Source organism: Dromiciops gliroides, chromosome 6 (genome assembly GCF_019393635.1).
Source record: "Dromiciops gliroides isolate mDroGli1 chromosome 6, mDroGli1.pri, whole genome shotgun sequence".
NCBI lineage: Eukaryota > Metazoa > Chordata > Mammalia > Microbiotheria > Microbiotheriidae > Dromiciops > Dromiciops gliroides.
The window spans coordinates 87438833-87466386 of NC_057866.1; the positions used below are offsets into that span (position 1 = coordinate 87438833).

General features: G+C 36.3%; 1 protein-coding gene across 1 annotated transcript in view; it reads right to left on the bottom strand.

Moving 5' to 3' along the window:
• Positions 1 to 1572: 1572 nt before the first annotated feature.
• The window catches only part of C6H4orf50 (chromosome 6 C4orf50 homolog), a 172429-nt gene continuing 146447 nt past the window's right edge, over positions 1573 to 27554 (bottom strand). Inside the window, 1 exon segment of the mRNA XM_043969797.1 lies at positions 1573 to 3326. Coding sequence (XP_043825732.1) covers positions 3289 to 3326 — 38 coding nt within the window. The 3' untranslated portion in view covers positions 1573 to 3288.

The following is a 27554-nucleotide window of genomic DNA, read 5'->3' on the forward strand; positions in this document are numbered from 1 at the left end:
GCACAGAGATAACATAAGAATTATAGGTCTTTTGGAAGAATAAGATCTAAGTAGCTAAATATTTTAATCCAGGAAGTAATATAAGAACATATAGAGACAACAAAGTACAGATTAATCAACTCCATGGATTCTACCAGGGAAAAACTTCTGCTAAGTCATGAAATTATGAAATTTGAAAATTTCAATGACAATAATTGCAAAAATCCAGGGGAAGACTTTCAAAAATGAAGAAATGTCAATGTGAACAGCCCAGAACTTCTCTAGAGGCATGAAAAAATGAAGAAGAAAATTTAATAGTAATTCCAAAGAGCAAAGAACTTAAGATACAACAACAAATAACACATTCTAAAAAACTAAGCCTAATCATCAATGAAAGAAGATGGACCTTCCAAAAAATAGAAACATCTAGCATTAAAAAAAAATACCCAAATGTGGTGTAGTGGATAGAGCACCAGCCATGAGTAGGACTTGAGTTCAAATCCAGCCTCAGACACTTAGTAGTTCTGTGCTCCTGGTTAAATCATGTAAACCTGATTGCCTAAAAAATAATCAAAAGCAATGCAACTAGCTGATTCTAAACTCTCTCCCCCCAAGCAAGAAAAAGATCAAAATTTAGAAAACAATAAGCAATTAATGAAATACCCTCATGTTTATAAAATATTAATTCTCTAATAAAAGATATTAAACTGAGGAGTGAGGGAATAATTATTAATAATGATTGAATTATCAAGAAAGAATGACTTTTCAAGGAATAAAAATGACCTAAGGGTTTAAAAATTTAAAGCAAACTTGAAGAATCATGATACAAGAAGAATAGACAACTAAATTAGTACTTTATGGATTACATCATAATTATCTGGGCAGGTAAAGAGAAGGTTCAAAAGAGGAGTGATGATAAATGAATTAAAAGAAGAACAAGAGATTAGCAATGTACATACAGTCAAAGGAATTGGGATAAGGCAAGTAAATGGAGTTTAGGAGGGAGAACCTCTGGAAACAGACTGGCATCCAAGTAGTGTAAACAAAATGATTCACAAGGACCATGTGCTGCCTTTAAGGGGAATAGGATAAATTTAATTCAAAAGAAATAAATGGAGAAAAAATACAAGACCAACAATCAGAAACTCAAATGTAAATGGATTAAACAACCCAAAAAAGAAAAAGAACAGAATAAATGAGAAAGCCAAAATTCTATTTTTGCAAGAAACATAGTTTTTAAAATGTGCAAAGAAAAAATCGTTCATTGAATTTGCTGCATCTCTCCACTAACAAGGAAATGACTTTCCTGACAATGTTATTTTTATTCAATAAATAATTCAGAAATATCTTCTTTCATATCTCAGCTCCTAGGAAGTTGTGAGCAAATTGTATGTCATAGAGTCACATGTTAATACTTATGGGAATTATTTTAGTTAAATTTTCTATAATCATTTCCTAATGTATCTCCTTTGTAAATTTAGATTCTTGCATTTTAATTTTTTTCCTTTTTTTATTTTCTTCTCTTTGCTTCTTTTTCTTTATTTTTGCCAGGCAATGAGGGTTAAGTGACTTGCCCAGGGTCACATAGCTAGTAAGTGTCAAGTGTCTGAGGCCAAATTTGAACTCAGGTCCTCCTGAATCCAGGGCTGGTGCTTTATCCACTGTACCACCTAGCTGACCCCCACATTGTTTTTCAAAGTAGAGAATACCTATAGAAGATGACTGCATCAAGGTAATACTGAATCTATAAAAACATCACATGGTGAGATGATAATAAAAATGACTGATATTTATATAGCATTTTAAGTTTTGCAAAGCATTTAAATACATTATCATATTTGAACATCATACAACCTTTTGAGATAGTATTATAGACATATTCTTTTTGTAGATGAAGAAACTGAGGCTCAGAAAATTTAGATGATTTGTTTATGAACATACAGGTAGTAAAATTTGGGAACAAGATTCAATTCTAAATCTTCCTGACTCAAAGCCAGCACTATATCCACTATGCCACACTGTCTGGGATAGAAACCGAAAATTATGGTAATCTGTTTGGATATTTTATTTTATTTAATTGAACTAAAAGTCCAACATATTTAGAAATACCTGAATAGTTGATTTTTCCCCACTTTTCATCCCAATTCTCAACTAAGCCTGGATCCAGCCTTGGCACCCCACAGTATTCTCTCTGTCAACTAAATTTCACTTGTTAGTAATTCAAACAATTAAGTTCTTTGTAAAGGTTGGATATAATACCTGGTAATGAGTTCAGCTCATTGTAAGACCTTATAATAAAATACTGTAATTTGATAGATTATATAGTCGATATCATACTGCAAGCAGCATGCTTAAAACCCATCACTTCCGGGGCAGCTAGGTGGCACAGTGGATAAAGCACAGGCCCTGGATTCAGGAGGTTCTGAGTTCAAATCTGGCCTCAGACACCTGACACTTTACTAGATGTGCGACTCTGGGAAAGTCACTTAACCCTCATTGCCCCGAAAAAACAAAACAAAACATCACTTCCACACAGTTCGCCATACCTTCTGTAGGAAGTTGTGTTAGTTCACCAACATGCAAGCACTTTCTCTTTTCCTTTTATCTAGTCTTTATATATCTTGTATGTACCTAGTTACTTACATCCCCCTGCCCCATTTAAATGTATGTTCTTTGAGCACGGGGAACATTTTTGCCTTTCTTTGTATATCTTGGGCATATTACAATGCCTGATAAATAATAGGTACTTAATAAATGTTCATTTACTGATTTAGACTAAAGAACATAGAATGTAAGAGTTAGAAGAACCCCTACAATATATAATAGAGTGTTTGAGGTCTGGAAAGGACTTTAGAAGTCATCTAGTCCAATGACCACATTTTACTTATAAAGAAACTGAGACCCACAGAGATGAAATTATTTGCCCAGAGTCATCAAGCTAATTAAGGGTAGATTCAGGATTCAAATCTAGATCTTCCAAGGGGCTCCATATTGTCCATGATAACAGTTGTCAAATGTCAGAGGTAGGGATTCTAGTTCTCTTTCCATCATACTACCTTTACCAATGTGATTGAAGAAGGAAGAAAAGAAGGAAGAAAAAAAATTCAGCATGAACCATCTTGTTTCTTTGGTTGGAATTGTGTGAAAACTCATAGTTTCCTGAAAATGCATTGAAACATAAAAGGCTGTGGACATGGAAACTTAGCTGATTTGCAGCTAAGCCCTTTGGAGAAGAATGTAAATCACTGGTCTTCCTCCAACCTCTTCTCATTGTTGCAGCAGACTCTGCTGGGAGAGATGCCAATATTTCTAAGGTGATGTGCTTGGTTTATGTGCCATCTTCCTTCCTGCAACAACAAAATCAGAAATCCAATTTGTTAAAATGAACTCACTCTTTAATTCTGCTTTTAAATACATAAGTGCAACAGAACAGGAGTATTTATAAATAATATGTCATTCAAAAGCTAAAAGGCACATTTTCATCTCTGACACTGTGTATCCAGTTCTTATTGCTTTGTGTGATGATTACAAGATTTTTATTTGAGGGCAGTTATGGCAATTGTTGTCTATAGAGTGAAAGAGAGTGAAAGATGGTGCTTCTGAAGGTCACTGGCATTTTCCACTCAAAATCTTGAACCTGACTTCCATCAGAAAGAACAAGATGAAAAGAAGAGAGAACAATAGCATCAGGGAAAAGACATCACCAAGTTAATGCCTTTAATCACAAGACATCAAGACATCTATTTTGGTTTCTCTGAAGCAAATAAGATACAAGCATAAACAGTAATACACAATAACTAGTGTGTTGGAAAGTTAGTGGAGAGAAAAGTGTTATGTGAAGCCAGTGTGGGAGAAATGTGTTACTTTTTTGTTTTTATAGGGCAGTGAGGCTTAAGTGATTTGTCCAGAGTCACACAGCTAGTGTCAAGTGTCTGAGGCTGGATTTGAACTCAGGACTTCCTGAATCCAAGGCCAGTGCTTTATTCACTGTGCCACCTAGCTGTCCCAAAATGTCTTACTTATAAGGGTACAAGGAAAGATTTCTTTGGAGAAGGTAGCCTTTGATGATGGTCTTAAAGGATGGATAGGATATCAACAAGGTAGAAATGGTAAAGAAGACATTAACAGAATAGGTCAAAATATTAACAAAAGCAGAGAAGTGTCAAGGAGTTGTTAATGATGGAGACAAGGAGCAGACTCTTTGTGTTGGAGTACAGAATGATGTGACCAACTTATACAACAAAAGGTGGGAGAGGCTGAGTGTAGCTAGATTGTGAAAGGCCTTCAATACCAGGGAGACATAACTAAACTTTGATTCATTAAGCAATTGGGATCAACGGAAGACATTTGAGGTAATCTTTCCATGAGCAACACGAACCAGGTGAAAGTAGATTTAAGTGTCTCTACTATCTCTCCTCTTTACTCCACATACATAGCACTCTCAAGGTTGACTCCTATGATCTATTAAGGGAATGAAAACTTATTTTTAAGTTCTTCTGAGCAAGTTCTAATCGTGGCCATCCTTCCAGGTTAAGTCTACAATAATGTCTTTAAATATCACTGACTGACAGCTATGTGGTACAGTGGATAGAGCACTGGGTCTGGAATCTAGATGATCTGAGTTCAAATCTAGCCTCGTAAAGTTACTAGCTTTGTGACCCTGGGGAAATAATTGATTCTCTCTTTGACTTGATTTCCTCATATGTAAAATGGAAATAATAATATAATCTATCTCCCAGTGTTGTGAGGATTAAATGAGATTATCATAATAAAACACTCAGCACAGGGTGGGGTACATAGTGAGCACTATGTAAATGTTAGCTATTATTAACTATTATTCTTGAAATATCAAAAGCATTCCTATTGACTTCACATGGACTACAAGGGCAGGGAGAAGGGAACAAGAATTTTTTTTTTTTTTGGTGAAGCAATTGGGGTTAAGCGACTTGCCCAGGGTCACACAGCTAGTAATTGTTAAATGTCTGAGGCTGGATTTGAACTCAGGTCCTCCTGAATCCAGGGCCAGTGCTCTAACCATTGAGCCACCCAGCTGCCCCTGGAACAAGAATTTTTTAAGGCATCTACTCTGTGTCAGGAATTTTGCCAAGTGCTTTACAAATATTATCTCATTTGATCCTCACAACAGTCCTGGAAGAGAAGTGCTATTATTATCCCAATTTACAAATGAAGAAACCGAGGCAGGCAGAAGTTAAGTGATTTACCCAGGGACTACACAGCTAGTCAATGTCTGATCTGGATTTGAATTCAGGTATTCCTGCCTCATGACTCAAAGATCTATATCCACTGTGCCACATAAAGGTGGCAGAATATAGAGACTTTTATAGCATTGAGTATACTGTATTAATTATTTATTTACTTTTTGCTTGGTCTCAGTTCTGTATTCATCTCTATGGATAAATTGGAGATTATAAGCCTAACACAAGACAACAGTAATAACTACTATAGTGAGAAGAGCATTGGGCCAAGAGTCAGGAGACCTATGTTTGAAACAGAATCCTGCAATTAACTAGGCATGTGATGTTAAACAAATCACTGAGTGGCAGCAGAAAAAGATGTCACTGAGTTCATGCATTTAATTGCCAGACATCATGATATCTATTTCGGTTTCTCTAAAGGGAATAAGATACAAGCATAAAGAGTAATATATAATATTATGTAAGTAGTGCTTTTGAAAGTCAGGGGAGGGATATATGAGGTCTATGGGGGACCAATTACCCTTCTCCAAGCCTGTTCCATCGTCTAAGTATGGTTTATTGGAAAGAGTGGGAGACTTTGAGTTCAGAGGAATCTGACATTTAATACCTCTGATATGTGACAACTGTTAGCATGAACAAGTCATTAAACCTCTTCCAGCTTCAATTTCTTAAATTGTAAAGGAGGGATAGGAATATTTGACAAACTGTTGTAAGGATCAAATAACATAGTTTATACAAAACACTCTGCAAGACCTAAAGCCCTTTATAAATGACATTTCTACTACTTAAAATGAGGGGGAAGATAGACCTAGGAACTCTATGAATGCAACTACAAAACACTCTTTACTGGAATAAAGACATACCTAAATAACTAGAGAAATAATAACAGTCCATGCCAATATAACAAATGAATATCATACATAAATTAATTAGTGTCATACTAATTGAACTACCAAAGGATTAATTTATAGAACTAGAAAAAATATGAAAACAAAATTCATCTAGAATAAAAAATGGTCAAGAATCTCAGGAGAAATCATTTTTAAAAGTGGAAAAGGGGAGAGCCTAATAGTGCCAGATCTCAAATTAAATTAAAAACAATAATAATTGAAATAATTTAATATTGCCTAAAAAGAGAGCCTGGTCAGCATAACAGACTAGGCATACATCATACTGGAGCAAAGGAATTTATAAGACTAGTGTTCCATAAGCCTAAAAGCCTCAGTTACTGGGGTAGGCAATCGTTATTCAAGAAAAAAGAATAAGAAAATTGGAAAGCAATGTGGTAGAAATAGGCATACGTCAATATTTTGTATTTCATGCTAATATAAGCTCTGAATCAATATATGACTTTCAAATATTTGGAGCATAAAAAGGTAAAATCATAAAAATATTAGAACAGCAAAGAATAAAAATTAACTTTCATATCTATTGCTAAGAAAATTCATAATTTAGGGGCAGCTAGGTGGTGCAGTTGAGAAAACACTGACACACTGACCCTGGATGCAGGAGGAACTGAGTTCAAATCCGGCCTCAAACACTTGACACCTACTAGCTGTGTGGGCCTGGGCAAGTCACTTAACCCTCACTGCCCCGCAAAAAAAAAAAATGAGAGAGAGAATTAATAATTAAACAAGAGACAGGATCACACAAGAGAAAACAGATAATTTGGAGTGTATAAAATTTAAACGCATTTGTACAAAGATGAGGCTAAAATTAGAAGGAAATCAGGGAACTGGGGGAAGAAATATTTGCAGCAAAACAAAATGATAAATGATGAAGGGATTTTGGGGAAAAAGTATGTTACTGTACTGTTGGTATGTCTATGAACTGGTCTAGTCATTCTGGAAAGCAATTTTTAACTATACCTAAAAAGTTACTAAACTATGCAAACCCTTTGATCCAGAGATCCCACTACTGGGTCTATACCCCAAAGAAAGAAAAAAGGATACCTGTATGTAAAAACACTTAGTAATTCATTTTGTGAGGGCAAAAAAAAAGAACTTGAAAGAAGGATGCCCATAAATTGGGGAAAAGCTGAGAAAGTTATGGTATATGTATATGATAGAATATTCTCATGCTGTAAGAAATTATGAAGGGGACCGTTACAGAAAAACCTATGAGCACATATAAACTAATGCAGTGTGGGGGGCAGCTAGGTGGTGCAGTGGATAAAGCACCAGCCCTGGATTCAGGAGGACCTGAGTACAAATCCAGTCTCAGACATTTGACACTTACTAGCTGTGTGACCTTGGGCAAGTCACTTAACCCTCATTGTGCAACACAAAGTAAATTAATACAGTGTGAAATAGCATAATGTAAAATCAAGAGAATAATTTATACAAAAAGAACAATCATGTAAAAACAAATACCTTTGAAAGAAGTATGAATTATTATCAATGACCAATAATGATTCTGGAGAATTCATGATGAAACATGCTCCTCTCCTGATAGGGAGGTGATGGAGTCTAAGTGCAGAATGAAATACATTTTCTTTTGGACACAGCCAGTTGAGGAATGTGTTTTGCTTGATTACATGTCTTTTTAAGAGGGGATATCTTTCTTGTCTGGGAGATAGGGTTGGGAGGGAGAAAAGGCAGAATTTTTCGATTAAAAAAATAAATTTTAGGGGTGGCTAGGTGGCGCAGTGGATAAAGCACCGGCCCTGGATTCAGGAGTACCTGAGTTCAAATCCAGCCTCAGACACTTGACACTTAATAACTGTGTGACTCTGGGCAAGTCATTTAACCCCCAATGCCCCGCAAATAAATAAATAAATAAATAAATTTTTAAAAATCTTTGTAAGCAAGCTTCTTTTACAAAGGTCTTATATCCAAGACACATATATAGGATTAATTCAATTTATAAGAATAGGGCAATTTCCTAATGTAAATTTAAAATTCTCCAAATCACTAATAATTAGATAAATGCCAATCAAAGAAAATATGAGGTTTCCCTCACACCTGTCAAATTGTCAAACAAGGAAAATGACAAGTGTTGAAGGGAGAGTGGGAAAACAGGCAAACTAATTTACTGTTGTAGCTCAGAATTGATACAGATATTCTGTAGAACAATTTGTAACTATGTCTTGAAACTAGAAATCTTAGGAAAACAAAATGTTGAAAATTATCTTTACATGTAACTAGAAAACAATAAAATACTTTTATGATATATTAAAAATATTTTATAAAACAAATTTATAGACCCCATATCAAGAACTCCTGCCTCTTAAAATATAAAATTCTTTATAGCAGGGACTCTTGCTTTTGTATTTTTAACTTCAGTGTTTAACACATAGTTTTGCACACAATATTTGTTAAATACTTTTTCATTCATTCATTCATCCATTCATTATCTGTATCTCATCACACGTTATCTCTTCTGTCACCTTCTAGGTTAACGTTCTCCACTAATATATGTTACAATTCCTTCAGATGCCTAATACCCAAAGGAAGGACTCTCCTTCTGGGGTTTTCAGACAAAACAGTTTATATCACTGAAGACTCTATCTACCAATTAGGAGTGCCTCAGTTACTGGAAAATGAGGACAAAAACGGGGGCAAAAATTTCTGCCCTACTTATCACAGGTCTATTGTAAGCTTCCAATAAGATAATGGAGTTTTATAAGATAATAGAATGTTCATGCTGGAAGGCCCTTAGAGCCTGTCTTGTCTAATCTCCACATTTTACAGATGGCCAAATTAAAAGCTAGAGGTAATAAATAGCACAACTGCGACATAAACACAGGTCTTGTGACAAGATATCCACTTCTCCTTCCAAAATTATGCTGTTTCCAAAAGTGCCCTAAAAACTGTAATGTATTATATCAAGCAATGTGGTGATAATGATTTTTCTCATTCTTATTATGTAAATATGAGGTAATTATTATTACTCACTTATCTCTACTACTTAGTAAGTCAGTTCTCCTTGGCAGATGTGGGGGGCAGGAGAAAGGGAAAGAATATTTTAGGATTGTTTGCTTAGTTTTTCCTTTTCACTTTTCTGTAATGAAAAGCAGTGCTGACCTGACCTACTTCAAAGGCAGGCATCTCAGATGAACTAATGTCTAGAAAGGGCATTGAAGATGTTGACCTGTGAAACTTCCATTCCATGATTAGGACATGGAGGGTCTACTAATTATCCTTAACAATGTAGCTATGGGGGGCAGCTAGGTGGCACAGTGGATAAAGCACTGCCCTTGGATTCAGGACTACCTGAGTTTAAATCCAGCCTCAGACACTTGACACATAACTAGCTGTGTGACCCTGGGCAAGTCACTTAACTCTCATTGCCCTGCAAAAACAAAAACAAAACAAAACCCCAAAACGAAAAACAAACAAAAACAAAACAAACAAACAAACAAAAAACCACTGTAGCTATGGACTTTTCATTGCCAAGGTCACTTCTGTAATGCAGATTTCTGGTGAGGAGAACTCTGAGCAATTCAGGTGCCACTCATTTGAATCATAGAATTATTCACTTAGGAGGGGCTTAGTATACCCTCCCCCTGATACCTGAGACTCCTCCTTTCTAAAATTGGGTAACTAACCTCTACCTGGGTTAAAAGGAGCCTTTGCCTCCAAATTAAGAGGAATTCACTACTTTTCAAATAGATATGATATAATACTTTCATGGTCTAACAAATTTGTGTATACATGTAAGAATTAAAAACATCTACCATAGGCATACATCTAAGTATGTATTATACACATACACAAATATGCAGATGTGTATACATAAATAGTATGGTAGCTTGCACTGAGTTGCTTCACTTTTCTGCTTTTATCTTTAAAAATATATTGAGGTTCGGGCAGCTAAGTGGCGAAATGGATAAAGCACCAGCCCTGGATTCAGGAGGACCTGAGTTCAAATCCGACCTCAGACACTTGACACTTGCTAGTTGTGTGACCCTGGGCAAGTCACTTAACCCTCATTGCCCCACCAAATATATATATATATATATATATATATATATATATATATATATATATATGTCCCCATCATCTTTTGACATTTTTTCACCATCTTTAACATTCAAGCATTCCTATGAACTTCATCTATAATAATTTTAATATCCTTGTTTCCATAATGCTAATGGTTTATGTTGCACATCCACTTCCTGTAGGAGTCTCATACCTCTCATCGGAGCCAGGTGTCCATCTACCCAATCCTCTGGATTGGCTTACAAATTCCAAACTTCCCTCACCCTGGAAAGTGTAGGTTCCCAGACATATATGTTTACATTAAAATTCTCCCAGGGTCCTTGGGGTAACCATAGGAGTGTTGAAGAAAAATATACTCCCTTTATTCTACATTCCAGCACTTGGGCCCCCAACAATTAATTTCTATTTCCACAAACAGCCACTCATGAAAATGATTATAGATTATTATGTTATCCTAGATATAGAAAATTATACATCTATTATATAATTATAGTATTGATCCTTACTAAAATATTGTTATATATTAGGTTAGAAATTTTAGATTATATGTATAACCACTTAAATAGGAATTAGGCAAAATAATATTACAAGTACTTATATTTTAAGCAGGTGAATGAAAAATGAAATATAATGCACACATAAACCTTGTCACACATTCCAATCAATGTAGTCAGTATCAGAAAGAGTAGACACACACAGGTACCTGGCAGAGATGTATACGAGGGAGAAAAACCCATGTACTTGGGGTAGCTCACAACTCTTTTCTGCAGTTTTGATGTCACTATGTGCAAGAACATCTATATGACACAAAACTGCTTCTTTGCTAATTGCTTATATGGTGATCCTTACTACTGTCTGTGGGCAAATATTCCCTTTTCTACTTAAAGGCAGCATTTATAGGCTCCCTATAGTATTCAATATAATCAATCACTTCCTTCTACATATTCTTTTTTTTTTTTTTTGCCAGGCAATTGGGGTTAAGTGACTTGCCCAGGGTCACACATCTAGTAAGTGTTAAGTGTCTGAGGTTGGATTTGAACTCAGGTCCTCCTGACTCCAGGGTCGGTGCTTTATCCACTGCGCCATCTAGCTGCCCCTCCTTCTATATATTCTTGCCTCTGTAGGATCTTGGTTTTTCTCTTCTTCAATCTGTCTGATCACTCATCAATCTCCTTTACTGGTTCTTCATCCAAGTCACACCCACTTAACTGTGGGTACCACCCAAAGCCTTGTCATGCACCTTCTCTTTTCACTCTACATTTTTGTACTTGGAAATCTTTTCACATTCCCTTAATTTAATTGTTAGCTCTACCATCCCCATGACTCAATATGCTGAAAATCTGTATCATTTGCAAAATCAGCCATCTTCAATTCTTTCCCCTCCCACACTCTGCCCCCTATCCAATCAGTTTTTGTGGGAGGATTTTGGTGGGGCAATGGGGGTTAAGTGACTTGCCCAGGGTCATACAGCTAGTAAGTGTCAAGTGTCTGAGTCAGGATTTGAACTCAGGTCCTCCTGAATACAGGGCCTGTGCTTTATCCATTGCATCCATCACCTAGCTGCCCCTCTATCTAATCAGTTACCAAGTCTTATCAATTTTACTTCCATTAAATTTCATTCATTTATTCCCTTCTCTCTACTTACATGACTACCATTCTAGTTCAAGCCCCTATAGTCTTTGGCTTCGATGATCAATAGCCTTCTGATTTATCTCTTTGTTTATCTCTTCTTCATTATATTGTCCATACAACTGTCAGATTAAGGTTCATAAGGCACAGTTCTCAGCATGTCACTACCCTGCTCAAGAATATTCAGTGGCTCTCTACTGCATACAGACTAGAAGAAAAGCTCTTACTCTTGACAGTTAAAGCATTGTACAATCTGGCTTTAGTCTATTTTTTGAGAATTATTTCACATTACTGTTAATCATACCTGCTGTGTTCTAGCCAAGGAGGCCAACTTGATACTCTCAAATCAGCCATTACCTTCCTTTGCACAGGGTATGCCACATTCAGGAGATGTACTCCTTCATCACCTATAACTTTTAGAGTATTCAGCTCTCTTCAAGGCTTGGCTCAGGTGAAACCCCTTGCCCCCCACCCCCTGCCTCAGGAAGCCTTTCCTGATTTTCTTCCTCATTAGTGCTTTCACCTTCCTCAGATTTTCTCATTTTTACTTTTCTTTATAAATATCATATTCCCCCATTTACTCCCTGCAGGCAGAATTCTAGTGATATAATGAAATCACTGGGGCTCATCACTGAGTCCTTCCTAGAATTGAAGCATCATAATGACCCCTTTTCACTATTAGACATTATTAATGTTTAAGTCTACTTCAGAAGTTCTTAACCTGGGATTTGTGAACTGATTTGTTTGATGTTTTGGAAACCACACTTGAATATAACTATTTCTCTTTGTGTGCATATATGTGTATATATTTATGTACATATATACACATGCATGTGCGTATATATATGTATATATTAGATACATTAGAAAATATTATCATGATAAGGGCCTTATTTCAAGTATATATAGGGAACTAAATCAAATTTATGAGAGTGTAAATCATTCCCTAATTGAGAAATGGTCAAAGGATATGAACAGGCAGTTTTCAGATGAAGAAATCAAAGCTATCTATTGCCATACAAAAAAATGCTCTAAATCACTATTGATTAGAGAAATGCAAACTAAAACAACTCTGAGGTACCACCCTGGCACCTATCAGATTGGCTAATATGACAAAAAAAAAGAGAAATAATAAATGTTGGAGAAACTGTGGGAAAATTGGAACAATAATGCATTGTTGGTGGAGTTGTGAATTGATCCAATCATTCTGGAGAACAATTTGGAACTACGCCCAAAAGGCTATGGAACTGTGCATACCCTTTGGACCAGTATTACGACTACTAGGTCTGTATCCCAAAGAGTTCATAAAAAAGGGGAAAGGACCCACATATACAAAAATATTTATAGAAGCTCTCTTTGTTGTGGCAAAGAATCGGAAATCAGTGTAATGTCTGTCAATTGAAGAATGGCTGAACAAGTTGTGGTATATGAATGTAATGTAATACTATTGTGCTGTAAGAAATCATGAGCAGGGGCAGCTAGGTGGCGCAGTGGATAGAGCACCGGCTCTGGATTCAGGAGGATCTGAGTTCAAATCCAGCATCAGACACTTCACACTTACTAGCTGTGTGACCCTGGGCAAGTCACTTAACCCTAATTGCCTCACCAGAAAGAAAGAAAGAAATGATGAGTAGGCAGATTTCAGAAAAACCTGGAAAGACACATATGAACTGATGCTGAATGAAATGAACAGAACCAGGAGAACATTTTACATAGTAACAGTAACATTGTGTGATGATCAACTGTGATAGACTTAGCTCTTCTCAGCAATACAATGATCCAAGACAATTTCAAACAGAAAAAAAAAAAGAACTGTGGATTCTGAATGCAGATTGAACCATACAGATTCTACTTTAGTTTTTGTTTTTACTTTTTTTGAGGTTTTTCCCTTTTGTTCTTATTCTTTTACAACATGACTAATGCAGAAATATGTCTAATGTGATTGTACATACATAACTTATATCAGATTGTTTTCTGTCTTGGGGAGAGGGAAGGGAAGGGAGGAAGAGAGAAAATTTTGGAACTAAAAATCTTATGAAAGCAAATGTTGAAAACTATCTTTACATGTAACTGGAAAATAATAAAATACTTTTATGATTAAAAAAGAAAAAAAGAAAATATTATCATGAGAAGGGGCCCATAAGTTTCATCAGATTGTCAAAGGGGCCCATGATACAAAAAAAGGTTAAGAACACTTGGTCTTAATTGAGAAATTTAGAAGTCAAAGATTCCTCTGAATCTCATTAGACCTATGAGGAGAAGGGTATTGATCCTATTTAGAAGATTTATTAAGTCAATAAGCCATATGGCAAAATCCAAAATCACACAAAGGACTTAGCTACTTTCCAACTTGATTACCTCACTCCATCCATTCAACCTACATTCATTAAGCATCTGGTGTTTAAGGCATTGTGGAGGCACCGGGTTAAATAAAAATCCACTGTAGTCCTAGAAATCACAATCTAGAAGAGAGATCAGATGTGAAGGTGGATAAGTATGACAATACATATAACCTTTCCTTGATTGAAAGTTGCTTCAAAATTTACAACCAGCTTCCAGCTCCTAAATAGGTTATTACTTTTCTGCAAAGGTCACCAGGCTTAATCATGCATACTTAAGTATACCACAGGGCTACCGTTTTTCACTTCCCAGGAGGAGTTGGCATGATTTTGCATTGGATCTGTTGTATCAAAATGATTTGCACATGTGTCACCTGGACACAACCTTGAGTTTGCATAATCTGGCTGAGTAAATAACTTAATGGGGCCTGAAATTTGCCAACTTCACAAAAGGGGAAAGGAAAGTGGCCTATCAGCAAATCAGCAATCTGACATAGGAAAAGTCACCCACTCTATTTCCCTGCTAAGATAAATTCCTCCTTTAATTCCTATGTCCTGAAATTAATCTAGCCTTAAATTTTATTTAATCGCCTCCTTTGGGTCATTAAGTCAGCCTGGCAAAGGTATAAAAAAATCACATGGCCTGCCACTATCATCTATTTGATGGAATGAGTATCCTGAAGGCGGAGCCCAAAACCCCTAATTTTGAATCCTGTTGCAGATGTTGTTTAGCTTTGTGAAGGTACTTCATGTGTCTGAGCCATAGTCTCCTCTTCTGAAAAAACAGCATGGATAGGTAGACTTAGTAGTGGTTCACTAGACCCAAAGATGGCATCAATGAGTTGATGTCAATTTTGTACTAGGTCTTTTGTAGAGGACCTGATCCTTTGGTAAATACCCAATACCAGTGATTAGTCCTTAATCCTGTGATCTTTAACATTTTATTTCAATCAATAACTTGAATAAAGGAATAGAGATAGTACACTAAATTTAGAGGTGACACAAAATTAGGATAGTTAATAGACTAGATGGCAAAGTCAAGATCCAAAAGGATAGGAATACATTTTAACTTTTAGATGAATTTAATATGGATTAATTTCAGTACTTGATGAGGGAGGTGTGATTAGCTAACAGTTTGGGGATTTTTTTAGTGAACTTTAAGCTGAACATTAATCAACCATGTTCTTTGGTAACCAAAAAAAGTTACTGTGATCTTGGGCAGTAATAAGAGATGAATAACATCCTGAAAAGGGGAAGGATTGGTATGGGGAATCTTATCCTTCTAGACTCTATCATGTTTCCACAAATTTCATATCCAGAATATGGTGTTTTGTTCTGGATGTCATGTTGATTGAAAAGCTTTTGGCCATAATGGTGAAAGGCCTTGAGGACTGGTTCAAAGAAGCTGAGATGTTTAGCTTAGAAAAAGGCCCAATAGGGGCAGCTAGGTGGCACAGTGGATAAGCACTGGCCCTGGATTCAGGGGGACCTGAGTTCAAATCCGACCTCAGACACTTAACACTTACTAGCTGTGTGACCCTGGGCAAGTCACTTAACCCCTATTGCCTCACCGAAGAAGAAGAAGAAGAAGAAGAAGAAGAAGAAGAAGAAGAAGAAGAAGAAGAAAGGAAGAAAAAGCGACGATGAAGCATAATAGTTGTTTTCTAGTGTTTGAAAGCCTCATATGCTAGAGCTCAGTATTCCGGGAAATAGAGGGAAGAGAAAGCCAAGGCAAAATTAATAGTGAAAATCTGTCAGATCTTCAAATCAATTGGGTTTTATCTTGTGTCCTAGGAATGATGTTCCTGCGTCATATCTAGTTTTGTCTGATTTATAAATTAAACCTCGTTCCCCAAGTAGGCTACAAAAGAGCCTAGTGTATGGAAGTATCTGGCTATCAACTGTTATTTGAAAAAGAATGGGAGGATCTCATTATGCACAAACTTAAAACTGGTAAATAGGCATTTTGCTACAATAGCAAGTCTCAAAGGTTAGCAAAGAAAGATATGAAAAAGACATGAACTGTGAAACTTGCTTTAAGCAAGTATGGAAGGAAAGAGGACTGTGGTGACCAGCAAAATAGATTATATTTGTATTTATGCTGTGACTAAGTAGCATATACACACACATACACACATGCATACATATACATGTGCATACATGCACAATTTATACACACATGTAGCATATACACTCAACACATGCATGCGTATGTGTATATTTGTATGTGTATACAGGCATATATAAACACACACATATTACACATATACACATACATACATATGCAAAGTATAAGTTGGTCTCTGGACTAGAAGAGGAAGTAAATAGGGAAAAACATGTCTACTCTCTAGGCTACTAGAGAGGATGAATTCTTACATAAAAGAATCAAGTAAGTTCTTCAAGGAGGAAACTTTGCATCCTTAGTGCTTAGAACAGTCCCTGGCACATATTAGTCACCCGATAAATGTTTACTGAGTGACCAAAACAAAGAAGAAAAAGAATATAGTGACAGATAGAAATTTTAATCTTTATCAATAGCTTGAAAGAATGGTATACAAATAAAGAAATGGAGAATAATCATTAATATTACTATGTCACATACATAGATTTGAAGGATTTTTTGTGCTGCTAGGAATGAAAACATGTATCCACAGGTACAATTCAGGAAGAGGTCAGCCACTGATGGCTAGAGGAAGGAGAAAAGAGTGGTAGCTAATTGGTGTCACCAGAGGCACTGAGTCATTTGTCAACTTTGCATAAACAACAGAGGGTTCTGCTGTATTTCTCAGGCATGTATATGGGAAACAGTGGAGAGCCACCTGAGAATTGTTGAGCAACAACCACTCCATACTTCTGATGATTCATGGTGGGGGGGGGTGGATTAGAGAGTGTTGGCAAGAAACTGAGGACCCTGGGGGCACAGGTGGTATTTCATCATTAGTGCCAATCAAACATGGGGAATGTAGAAGAAAAAAGCAGATTTCAGAAAATAACAAGCTGGCTAAGACAATCATTGATAATGAGTCTAAAACTTCTGAACTCAAGTTAGAATTTAGTCATGATGGGATCTTCTCAAGGGATGGGGTGCAACTAACAAAGGCCAATAAAAAAATATAGATACCACTTGGAAAACTACTATGGAGATTTAAAACTGACAAGGGAGGAGAAAACTGACTACATCAATTTGACAAGTCTAGTAGCACAGAGAGTAGCAAGTATGACAGAAGAAGAGAAGAGCAGAATCAGAAATTCATTGAAAAAAACAAACAAACAAACAAACATCAGATGCCTATAAACAAAGGCACAAAGTATAGATAATAAATTGGTTAAGATCTTAATGAAAGGAAGCAAATTTGAAGCTATCACTGAGACTGGATGGAAAATATGGTGAGAGTATGGTTCTGGAAGATTAAATTTTATTTAAAAAGAATAGGCTAGATAAAAGGTCACTAATCTTTAGCTAAAATTTAGCAATGTAGGCAACAAAACTTATTCTGAGAAGGGGTGCATATGCTTCACCAGATTGTCAAAGAGGTCTATGAAACAAAAAATAAGAACCCCTGCCTTAGAGCATAGCACAATGCCAAGCATGCAGCTGGTGCTTAGTAATTGCTTGTTGAGTTGAATTGAAGAGCTCCAAGGGAGATCTACTTCAGACTGATAAACTCATAGTCCATTGATAAAGAGTGTGTTCTAACTGTTACTGTTCTAATTGGGTTTAGGTGTTCCTAAATTGTTCATTCTGTTTAAGTGAGGTAGTCTTACTATATAGCAACACAGTGATAAATAAATAAATCCCCTGGGCACAAAGCTTGTTTTAACAAAGGCAATCCAGCCAGCATGGATGAGGGATGAAGCTTCTGAAACATGATCAATAGAATTGGATAGAAGAACTCTCCAGGGGAAAGAGAAAATGGTCCAAGTCATAAGCAGAGACACTAATGCAAACAGAAAGCCAAGTCTGGCCATAATTTTCTGAGAAACCAAATCCAAAGGGCCAGGTGGGAAGTGAGAGATCCGGTTTATGGCCATGGTTCCAAAGTTGGCAATTTGACAGTCCACCAGGGCAAATATACCACAAAAGGGAAAAGGAGGAATTGGCAAGGTGCACATTTTTTTCATGCCACTTTCCCTCTGTGAGTCTTGATTTTCTCATATGTTATTTAAAATAAGGAAGTTAGATAAGATTATCTCAGTTCCTTCTGAGTCTTTGAAGTACTGTCTCTTCCCCTCACTGGCCATATACAGCTTGTAGAGTAAGGCAGTGGGGTGTAATAAAATCATAAGAATTTGAGCCAGAAGGGACCATAGAGATCATCTTTTCTAGTCTCTCCAATTTTAAAGATAAGGAACGGAGACAAAGTGGTTAAGTATCTATGGTAGGAATATCAGCTGTTTTTATATGGAAACAGTTAATTTCCCTTTAAGGGGTCAGGAAGGCTAAGCGGTGGGGCACCAAAGCTTTAATTATTGGTTTGGCTTCCTCTGCTCCCTGAGACCTAAGAGTTCTGGTCTATGGGCAATTGGATTTTAGATAGTGGAATTTTTGACCAAGTGTTGTCAAGTGTGGAGAGGGGAAAAAGAATTTAATTCTTTTTTAATCTAATTACAGTTAAAGGTGTTTTTACTGAAATTTATAGTCCACAAGTACTTTATCTCATTTGAAAATCCAACCTGAATTACTGGATTGACCTGAGCTTGGCCTAACCCAAAATAGAGAAATGCCTAAGATCACACAGGTAGAATTATTAAATCATAAGATGTAGAACATTTAAGAAATTTTAGAGATCCTCCAGTCTCAGGGTCTTAGTCTGGGATCGATGGACTTCCAACATCTATGGATAAATTTCAAGGGATCTAGAAACTTGGATGTAGGAAAAATTTACACCTTTTAACCTCTAACTGAAATTTAGCATTTTCTTTATTTTCTTAAAATTTATTCTAAGGAAGTATTTTTATTGTTATTATTATTATTATTAGTAGTAGTAGTAGTAGTAGTAGTAGTAGCAGCAGTAGCAACAACAGTGGTGCTGCTGGTGGTGGGGGGTGGTAGTAGTGGTAGGAATGGTGGTAGTAGTATTAGTCATAGTAAATAACAACAACAATAACTAGAGTTTATATATATATAACTTTATGTTTACAAAACACGTTACATAAATTAACTTCTTTTACCCTCCCAACAACCCTGAGAAGTAGGTGCTATTATTATATCCATTTTACATATGAGAAAACTGAAGCTGAATAAAAGTTGCATCTTGCCCCCAAATCACACAATTAATAATAAATGTCTGAGACAGAATCTGAACTCAAGTCCTCCTCTAAGTCTAACCCTCTATCCACTATACCACCTAGCTGCCTCAGCCTACGCTAGACTGACAAAGGAGTCCATGACACAAAAAGATGAAGAATCCCTTACCTAATCCTTTCCCCAAATTTTCTAAATGAGTAAACTGAGACTCAGAGTAGTTAAATGATTCTCCATAACTGCAGATAGTAATTAGGAAAACATGGATGATAACAGAAGTCCTTTGGTTCCAAATCTAATTCTTTCTAGCTAGTTTCTGTATGAGGAAATACCACAGAATCACAGAAGCCTAAAGCTAAAAGGTACCTCAGAGTCCAGTTAGATCAATCTATACTGGACTGAGAATCTCTTATAAACCATCCCCAACAACTGATCATCATCTGGCTGTATTTGCAATTCTGACCTATTACTCTTCTTAAAGAAGCCTAAATTAGCATTTGTTTTCTGGTGGCTGTCTCGAACTGACTCATGCTGTGCTTGAGGTCCACTAAAATTCCCAGATCTTTTTCTATAGGTTTTTTGACAATAATGTTTTGCCACACTTTCCAATTTAATAATATCTACAAATCCAGCTTATTTTGTCTTCTCTTTGATTCCTATATATAATGAGGTCTCATCTTACTGTGCTGTTTCATACACATTTGTCTTCTTCAACTGAATTTGCTGTAATTTATCATGATTCGCTGGCTTGTGGCCTTAAAGCCAATATCAATTCACTAGCCTAATCTTCTGCATCTGGCTGCCCAGCTGCCTGGGGGAAGAAAAGAACATTAAATTAATATTGCTCCATTCTAAGTACCCAAAGGAGAGATGAGTGGGTTTCATCCTACCAATTTTCTCCCTTTAGCAAAATCATACAGAATACAAATTATGGTGGTTGTGAGGTGTTTTTTTGTGGGGATAGCAATCCCCAAATCACTTTATACATGCTTATTGTGGACCTAAAGATGCATAAATGTGTATTATTCCTTTCCTTGATCTTCAAGATTCTCTACAATCTGGCTTCAACTTACGTTCCCTGCTTTATATTACACTACTCATAGTCTTTTATTCTATGTTCCAGACAATATGAATTATTCAACATTGCCTATGAACACTGTATTTTCCAGACTTTATCATTCCCTATGCTGAAAGGCCCTTTGCCTCCCCAATCCCTATTTCCATAACAACTCATCTCTTCCAGTTAAGTTCCTATTCATCGAGGATGCTATTTCCAGCGCAACAAGGGACCTAAGAGGCCCTCAAGTCCAACCCTCTCATTTTACAGATAAATGAACTGTGGAAGTTAAGTGACTTGCCCAAGATCATAAAGGCAATGTCAGAGACATGAATTGAGCCCATGTCCTCTGACCCAAGTCAGAGTCAGTCATCTTTTGAGGCTAAGTCCAAATATCAAATCCTTCTTGAAACTTCCCCTAAATCCTTCCCTCTTAACAACTTCCCTCATGATCTCACAATTTTATACCTCTTAGAATACATGCTGTGTATATGTGCAAGCTGATAAGCTTCTTGAGGGTAGAGACTATCTCTTATTCATTTCTTGCATTTAGTAAATGTTACCTTCATCAAGTCATCGCACTTCTTCATCTTGCAATGTGCTTTGTAAACCTTAAAGAGATAAGGGCTGGATAAGGATTAGATCTGGGGTTTTATTGGTATAAAGAATTCTATTCTTTTTTTTAATCATAAAAGTACTTTATTATTTTCTAATTAGATGTAGAGACAGTTTTCAACATTTGTTTCTATAAGATTTCTAGCTTTAAATTTTTCTCCCTCCCCCTTCCCCAAGACAGCAAGCAATCTGATATAGGTTATATATATATATATATATATATATATATATATATATATATATATATATATATATATGTGTGTGTGTGTGTGTGTGTGTGTGTGTGTGTGTGTGTATATATACACACAATCACATTAAACATATTTCTGCATTAGTCATACCATGAAAGAAAAATCAGACCATTTTGCTATGTACAATGTTCGTGGATTTTGCATTATTTTGTTTAAGGCTTCCCAGTTGTTGTTGTTGTTGATTTTTCCTGAAGCCTTCCTGATTTTCATTTCATTCTTTTTTTGGTGGAAGGGGTTACAGATTACTTTTTCACTTAATAATATTTTATTTTTCCCAATTCCATGTAAAGTTGGTTTATCCATTTTGACCTTATTTTGATGTCCAGTGTTAGATATTGGTCTATGCCTAGTTTCTGCCAAATTGCTTTCCAGTTTTCCCAGCAACTTTTGTCAAATATTGAGACCTTGTCCCAAAAGCTTTGATCTTTGGGTTTATCAAACATTAGATTACTGTGGTTATCTACAACTGTGTATTGTGTATCTAAACTGTTCCACTGATCTGTCATTCTGCTTTGTAATAGAGTTTGAAATCTGGAACTATTGGGCTGCCTACTTTAACAATTCTTGTCATTGATTCCCTTAATTTTCTTGATATTTTTGTTCATACAAATGAATTTTCTTACTATTTTTCTATCTCTATAAAGAAATTCTTTGGCAGTTTGATTGGTATGGTACTGAACAAGTAAATTAAAGTAAGTTTATATTTTTTTATTATTTTGGCTTTGCCTACCGATAAGCAATTAATATCTCTCCAATTGTTTGTATCTGTCTTTATCTGTGTGAAGTGTTTTATAATGGTATTCATATAATCCCTGTGTTTGTCTTAGCAGGTAAACTCCCAAGTATTTTCTATTGTCTGCAGTTATTTTAAATGGAATTTCTCTTTCTGTCTTTTCCTTCTGAGTTTTGTTGGTAGTATGTAGTAATGCTCATGATTTATGTCATTTATTTTATGTCCTACAACTTTGCTAAAGCTGTTAATTGTTTCAACTAGTTTTTCAGTTGATTCTCTTGATTTCTCTAAGTACACTATCATAACATCTGAAAAAAGGAATAGTTTTGTTGCTTCATTGCCTATTTTTTATTCTTTCAAATCTTTTTTCTTTTTTTATTGTAACCTATAGCTATCATTTCTAGTATAATATTTAATAACAGTGGTGATAATAGGCATCTTTGCTTCCCTTCTCTCTACTCTTGAACTATGACACAGAAGTGGGAAGAGACAATGGAGTTACCAAATAGCATCTGGTCCTTCTTCCAGGACTACACAGAGGTACCATGTAATCTCTTTCTGACCAGTTACTAAGTCCCCTTATTATTTCTGGCTTGAGAGCCCCCAAAGCTGCTGCTTTTTCTCCTGCCAACATGTAGTCCCACCATTGGTGTTTCATCCATGTGGGTTGAAGGACAGCCTCCTCTTATATTGTCTTGGGCTGGAAGAATGTCTCACTCTGTACCTTTTGTTGGCTCTGACATTCCAGAATTCAGTTGGAGATGTTATCTTCAATTTGTTTGCAGGAGAATGTTGGGAGAGTTCAACTGAGTGCTTTCCCTACTCCCCATATTTTTTAAAAAATATTTCTATATTTGATTTATATTGTGATTTTCATTAGCACATAGTTGGGCAATATACCTCTTAATGAAATTTAATCATATATGAAATGAAATGAAATTTAATTCTTAATTTAATATGATTGAAATATCCTTTAATAATTTCATCTTCATTGGTTGTGATTCCCCTCTTTTCATTTTTGATCCTGGAAATTTAGTTTTTTCTTTTCATTTATTTTTTATATAAAATTATTCAATGGTTCCATCGGAATCTGAATCTTCCTTAGAGATTCTTTCTTTCTTCCTTTCTTTCTTTCTTTCTTTCTTTCTTTCTTTCTTTCTTTCTTTCTTTCTTTCTTTCTTTCTTTCTTTCTTTCCTTCTTTCTTTTTCTTTCTTTCTTTTGAGCCCCAAACTTGTCCTTAAGCATAATAAAACCTATGTCTTCATTTCTAGTATTTCTGTGTTGTGAGTTATTTGGCAATAGTTACCTAGCATATATACTTCTATGGGAATCTTTTTCATGTAACAAAGGTATAGGAGTAAAAATCTCCTTAGAACTATTATTCACACAAGTCAAGTGAACATAATATAGAAAAAAAAAGGCAGCTTACTGCCTAAAAACCTCCAGTGACCTATTACCTCTAGAACTTAATGGTAAGTCTTCTTTGTTTAGTAGGTAAAACCCTTTGGCACTCATCCCACTCCTACCATGTTCATTTTCATACACATTACTCATCTCCAGGCACTCTGAGGTCCAGGCCTTCTTGCTGTTCTTCACACATGGGACTCCAGGTCCCATCTCCATGCCTTTACACCAGCTGTTCTCCCCCTTCCCCTACTCCCTCCTGGCTCTTAATGCTCTCCTTCCTCACTTCTGCCTCCTGAAATCCCTGCCTTCCTTTAAGGTTCACCTTCTGAGAGAGGCCTTTCCTGTACCTACCCCCTCTATTGTTAATGCCTTCTGCTCTGAAGCTATCTTGTATAATAACCACTTTGTATAGATCTATTTATGCATACATCATCTTTTCCATTAGAATATAACCTTCTTGAGGACAGAGACTATTTCACTTTTGTGCTTGTGCCCCTAGTACTTTACAGACTGCCTGGCACTCAAAAAGAAAAGAGTAGATGCTCATTGATTGATTTGATAGGCAGTCTCTGAAGGTGCCAACAAGATAAGGAGTAGAAAGGGAGATATATTTGGGGGCCTCAGTGTCTAGGAAGGGTTCCTGAGGATGTGGACCTGGACACTGGGGTCCTTAAGGTCTAGCACTGAAAGAGACTCAACTTGGGAAGAGAAAGGCTGAACCCACTAGTGATAGGGACCAATCACACTCTAGTCTGAACTATCTCAACAGGTCTTCAGCCTCAGCCAAGTGACCAGCACAGTTCAGAGGGGAACACAGCTGCTCCCAAATTTCCGTGTCAGTGTCTCATGTACCTACTCTATCCTAGACTACACTGGAGGCAACTCTTCTTCCATACTATAGGCACCCCCTCCCAGGTTTCACCATAGGTACCTTCATAGGTACCTCCCCTATCTTTCCCCCACTTCACTGATGTAGGCACACACACACACACACACACACACACACGCACACACACACACGCACACTAGCACTGAAAGTTTAAATTGCTTACTTCCCCAGGGTCATATAGCCAGTGCTTGTAAAACCTAAATAAATATATTCATAGACAAATGACTTCAATTCTCTCAGCCTTAGTTTCTTCATCTATAAAACTGGGAGAAAAACAAAAGTATAACTGATGTCAGCTATGATCAATATAAATGATTAATTCATATTTGAACAAATAAAAATAGAAAGGATTGAATGAACACTGATGGAAATTGTGGACCCTTGAAATAAAGGAGAAATCTATCAGAGCCATTTTCCACACAAGTATCATACTGTCTCTGTGTGTGTATAGGAGAAGGAGAAAGAGAGAGAGAGAGAGAGAGAGAGAGAGAGAGAGAGAGAGAGAGAGAGAGAGAGAGAATGATATTTCCCCAAACCTTCTTTATGAATAACAAATAAAGTAAAGGTGCTTTCACCCCCTCTGGAAAAAGAGTTTAGATGAATGACACAAAAATAATTTTAATATGATTGAAATATCTAAAAAACTAAAGGCTCAAATACCCAGCAGGGTCGTCATTTTTCTTAAGTCCACAAATTGAAAGTTCTATGTCACAACACAATCACATGGACTCTAGAGAAAAGATTGAATTATGGAGTTTTTCTGGCTCCAGGCAAGAGTCTCTGTAACTGTTTATTGCAGAAAATTCACATCCTGTTCATAGAAAGTTTATTAAAGTTTCATGACCATGAGCAATGGATAGTGGTAATAACAATAAGAACTCATTTCAGTGGCATTTTAAAGTTTATAAGGAGCCTCTCGCACAACATAGCTACCAGGTAGGTAAGAATGGAGTAAAAAGATCCCAGAACTTGCAGTCAGAAGACCTGGGGCAAATCTACTGTTGGCTGTTTGTTTGGCCTTAGACAGGTCATTTCACCTTCATTTCTTCAACTGTAAAATACATTTTATAGCACTCACAGTACCTCCTTATTGGTTGGCACTTGAAAATCAAATCCAGTTGTTGTTGTTGTTGTTGGGGACAAAAAGCAATTGACAGGAACTTTTAAGCATCAAATACACGAATGCTTGTGTGATATCTGGCTCTTCTCCCAATTTTTCTTTCCACTTAAAAAATTTAAATCTTTCTCTCTTTTCTTAATCTTTAAGTCTTCAGATGTTATTCATAGTATTGAAGAATTGTGAGGTTACATGGTGTAATGGAAATAGTACAACTTAGCAGCCTTAGGCTCCAGTCCCTGCTCTGCCACTTAAAGGCAAGTAGGACTGGAAGAAAGGAGAGATCTTAGTGATCCTCTAGTACAGCCCCATTATTTGTAACACAGCCAATTAGTGTCCAGAGCCAGGACTAAAAAAAAAGTCTTATTCACAGCCAACTCTCTTAACTTGTTTCCTCATCTGCAAAAAGTGAATAATATTTGTAGTATATACCTCATAGGCCTATTTTTAGGTTCAAATGAGATAACGGATATAAAGTGTTACACAGATGTAATCATGATCAACATCATTATCATTAGTACTGCTGCAGCTACTATTGCTGCTGCTAGTAATACTATTTATATTATAAACATATTGAGGACAGGATACATGCCATATTTCCTTTGCATACTTCCTGTTACTTTTTGAACAGTTTCCCTCCCTAATTATCACTTCCTTTTTTATGTTGTCTCTGACATTAGAATGTAAGCCTCTTGAGTGCAGGGACTTTAATTTTTGTATTTGGAGATTATCTCCAATTTACCCTGTATATATACTGCTTGTACACCATTGCTTGTTTATTGTCTCCCTCTAGTAGACAGTGAGTTCGTTGAGGATTGTTTTTTGCCTTTCTTTGTATCTCCAAACTTGGCAAAATGCCTTGCACATAGTTGTTGTTTTGTTTTAGTTGTGTCTGATTCTTTGTGACCCCATTTGGGGCTTTCTTGGCAAAGGTACTAAAATGGTTTGCCATTTCCTTCTCCAGCTCATTTTGCAGATGAAGAAAGTGAGGTAAACAAGGTTAAGTGATGTGCCCAGGGTCATACAGCTAGTAAGTACCCAAGGCCAGATTTGAATTGAGGAAGATGAATCTTCCTGATTCCAGACCCAGCTTTCTATCCTTTGCACCACCGACCTGTCCCACACATAATAGTCACTTAATAAATGCTTATTTATTGACTATATTTGCATCCTAGAACTTATCATAGTGCTTAGAACATAGTAAATATTTAATAGATGCTTATTCACTCATTCATTCATTGTAAATATATAACAGTACACTTAATGCCCACGTTCCAGTTCTCCATTGCTTTTTGGTTATCCACAATGATGACTCTTTGGAAATGAATGCATTCCAGGATTGGCAACCATGCAGCATTATCAGAACAACATTTGTGCTCATAAGGTGAATTTTTGTACTAGAAAACAGCTTGGCATCATCAAAAGATCACATGATTATCCACACTCTATCAAAAAAAAAAAAGGACAATATCTATATTTAAAAAATCTCTGAGTTGTGGTTAACATTCATTGTAAAAACAAGATGACCAAGTATAAGAAACATCCAACCCTAGCTCAATGTTTCAATCAATACCAGGTCCTGTGCTAAGTTTCATCTTACAATCATTAAAGCATACCCCAAAACACAGAAGCCAATTTAAGAGCAACTCAAGCATCTCATCTGTGTTGGGCATGACTGCACTACTTATGGGCACATGACTAGTTACATAGGCTTTGGACTCCATAAATCATCTCCTTCTGTGTAAAATGCCTGACATATTGTTGGCGCTCAATAAATGTTAAATTGTCTTCCCATTTATCAAGGCATTCATCAAGGATTCCAGGACAAGACCATACATAGCTACTAAGGAAAACGACTCTAGGGGGCACTTGGAATGAGGCATGTAATGAAAAGGCCAGAAGAAAATAGACATTCACTCCTCTTTGTTTTCCTGAAGTTTCAGCATGAAATAAAAAGAGGCACACCCAGATACTCAAGAACAGCAAATATGGATGCACGCATGCATTTATACACATAAATGTATGAGTAAATGCATGTAATTGTAGGTGAAGATTTTTCTTCTTAAGAGCTTTAGCTTTTGATTTTGTAAATCCTTTGATTATCATCAAAGAATCACAGACTCCTCAGATATA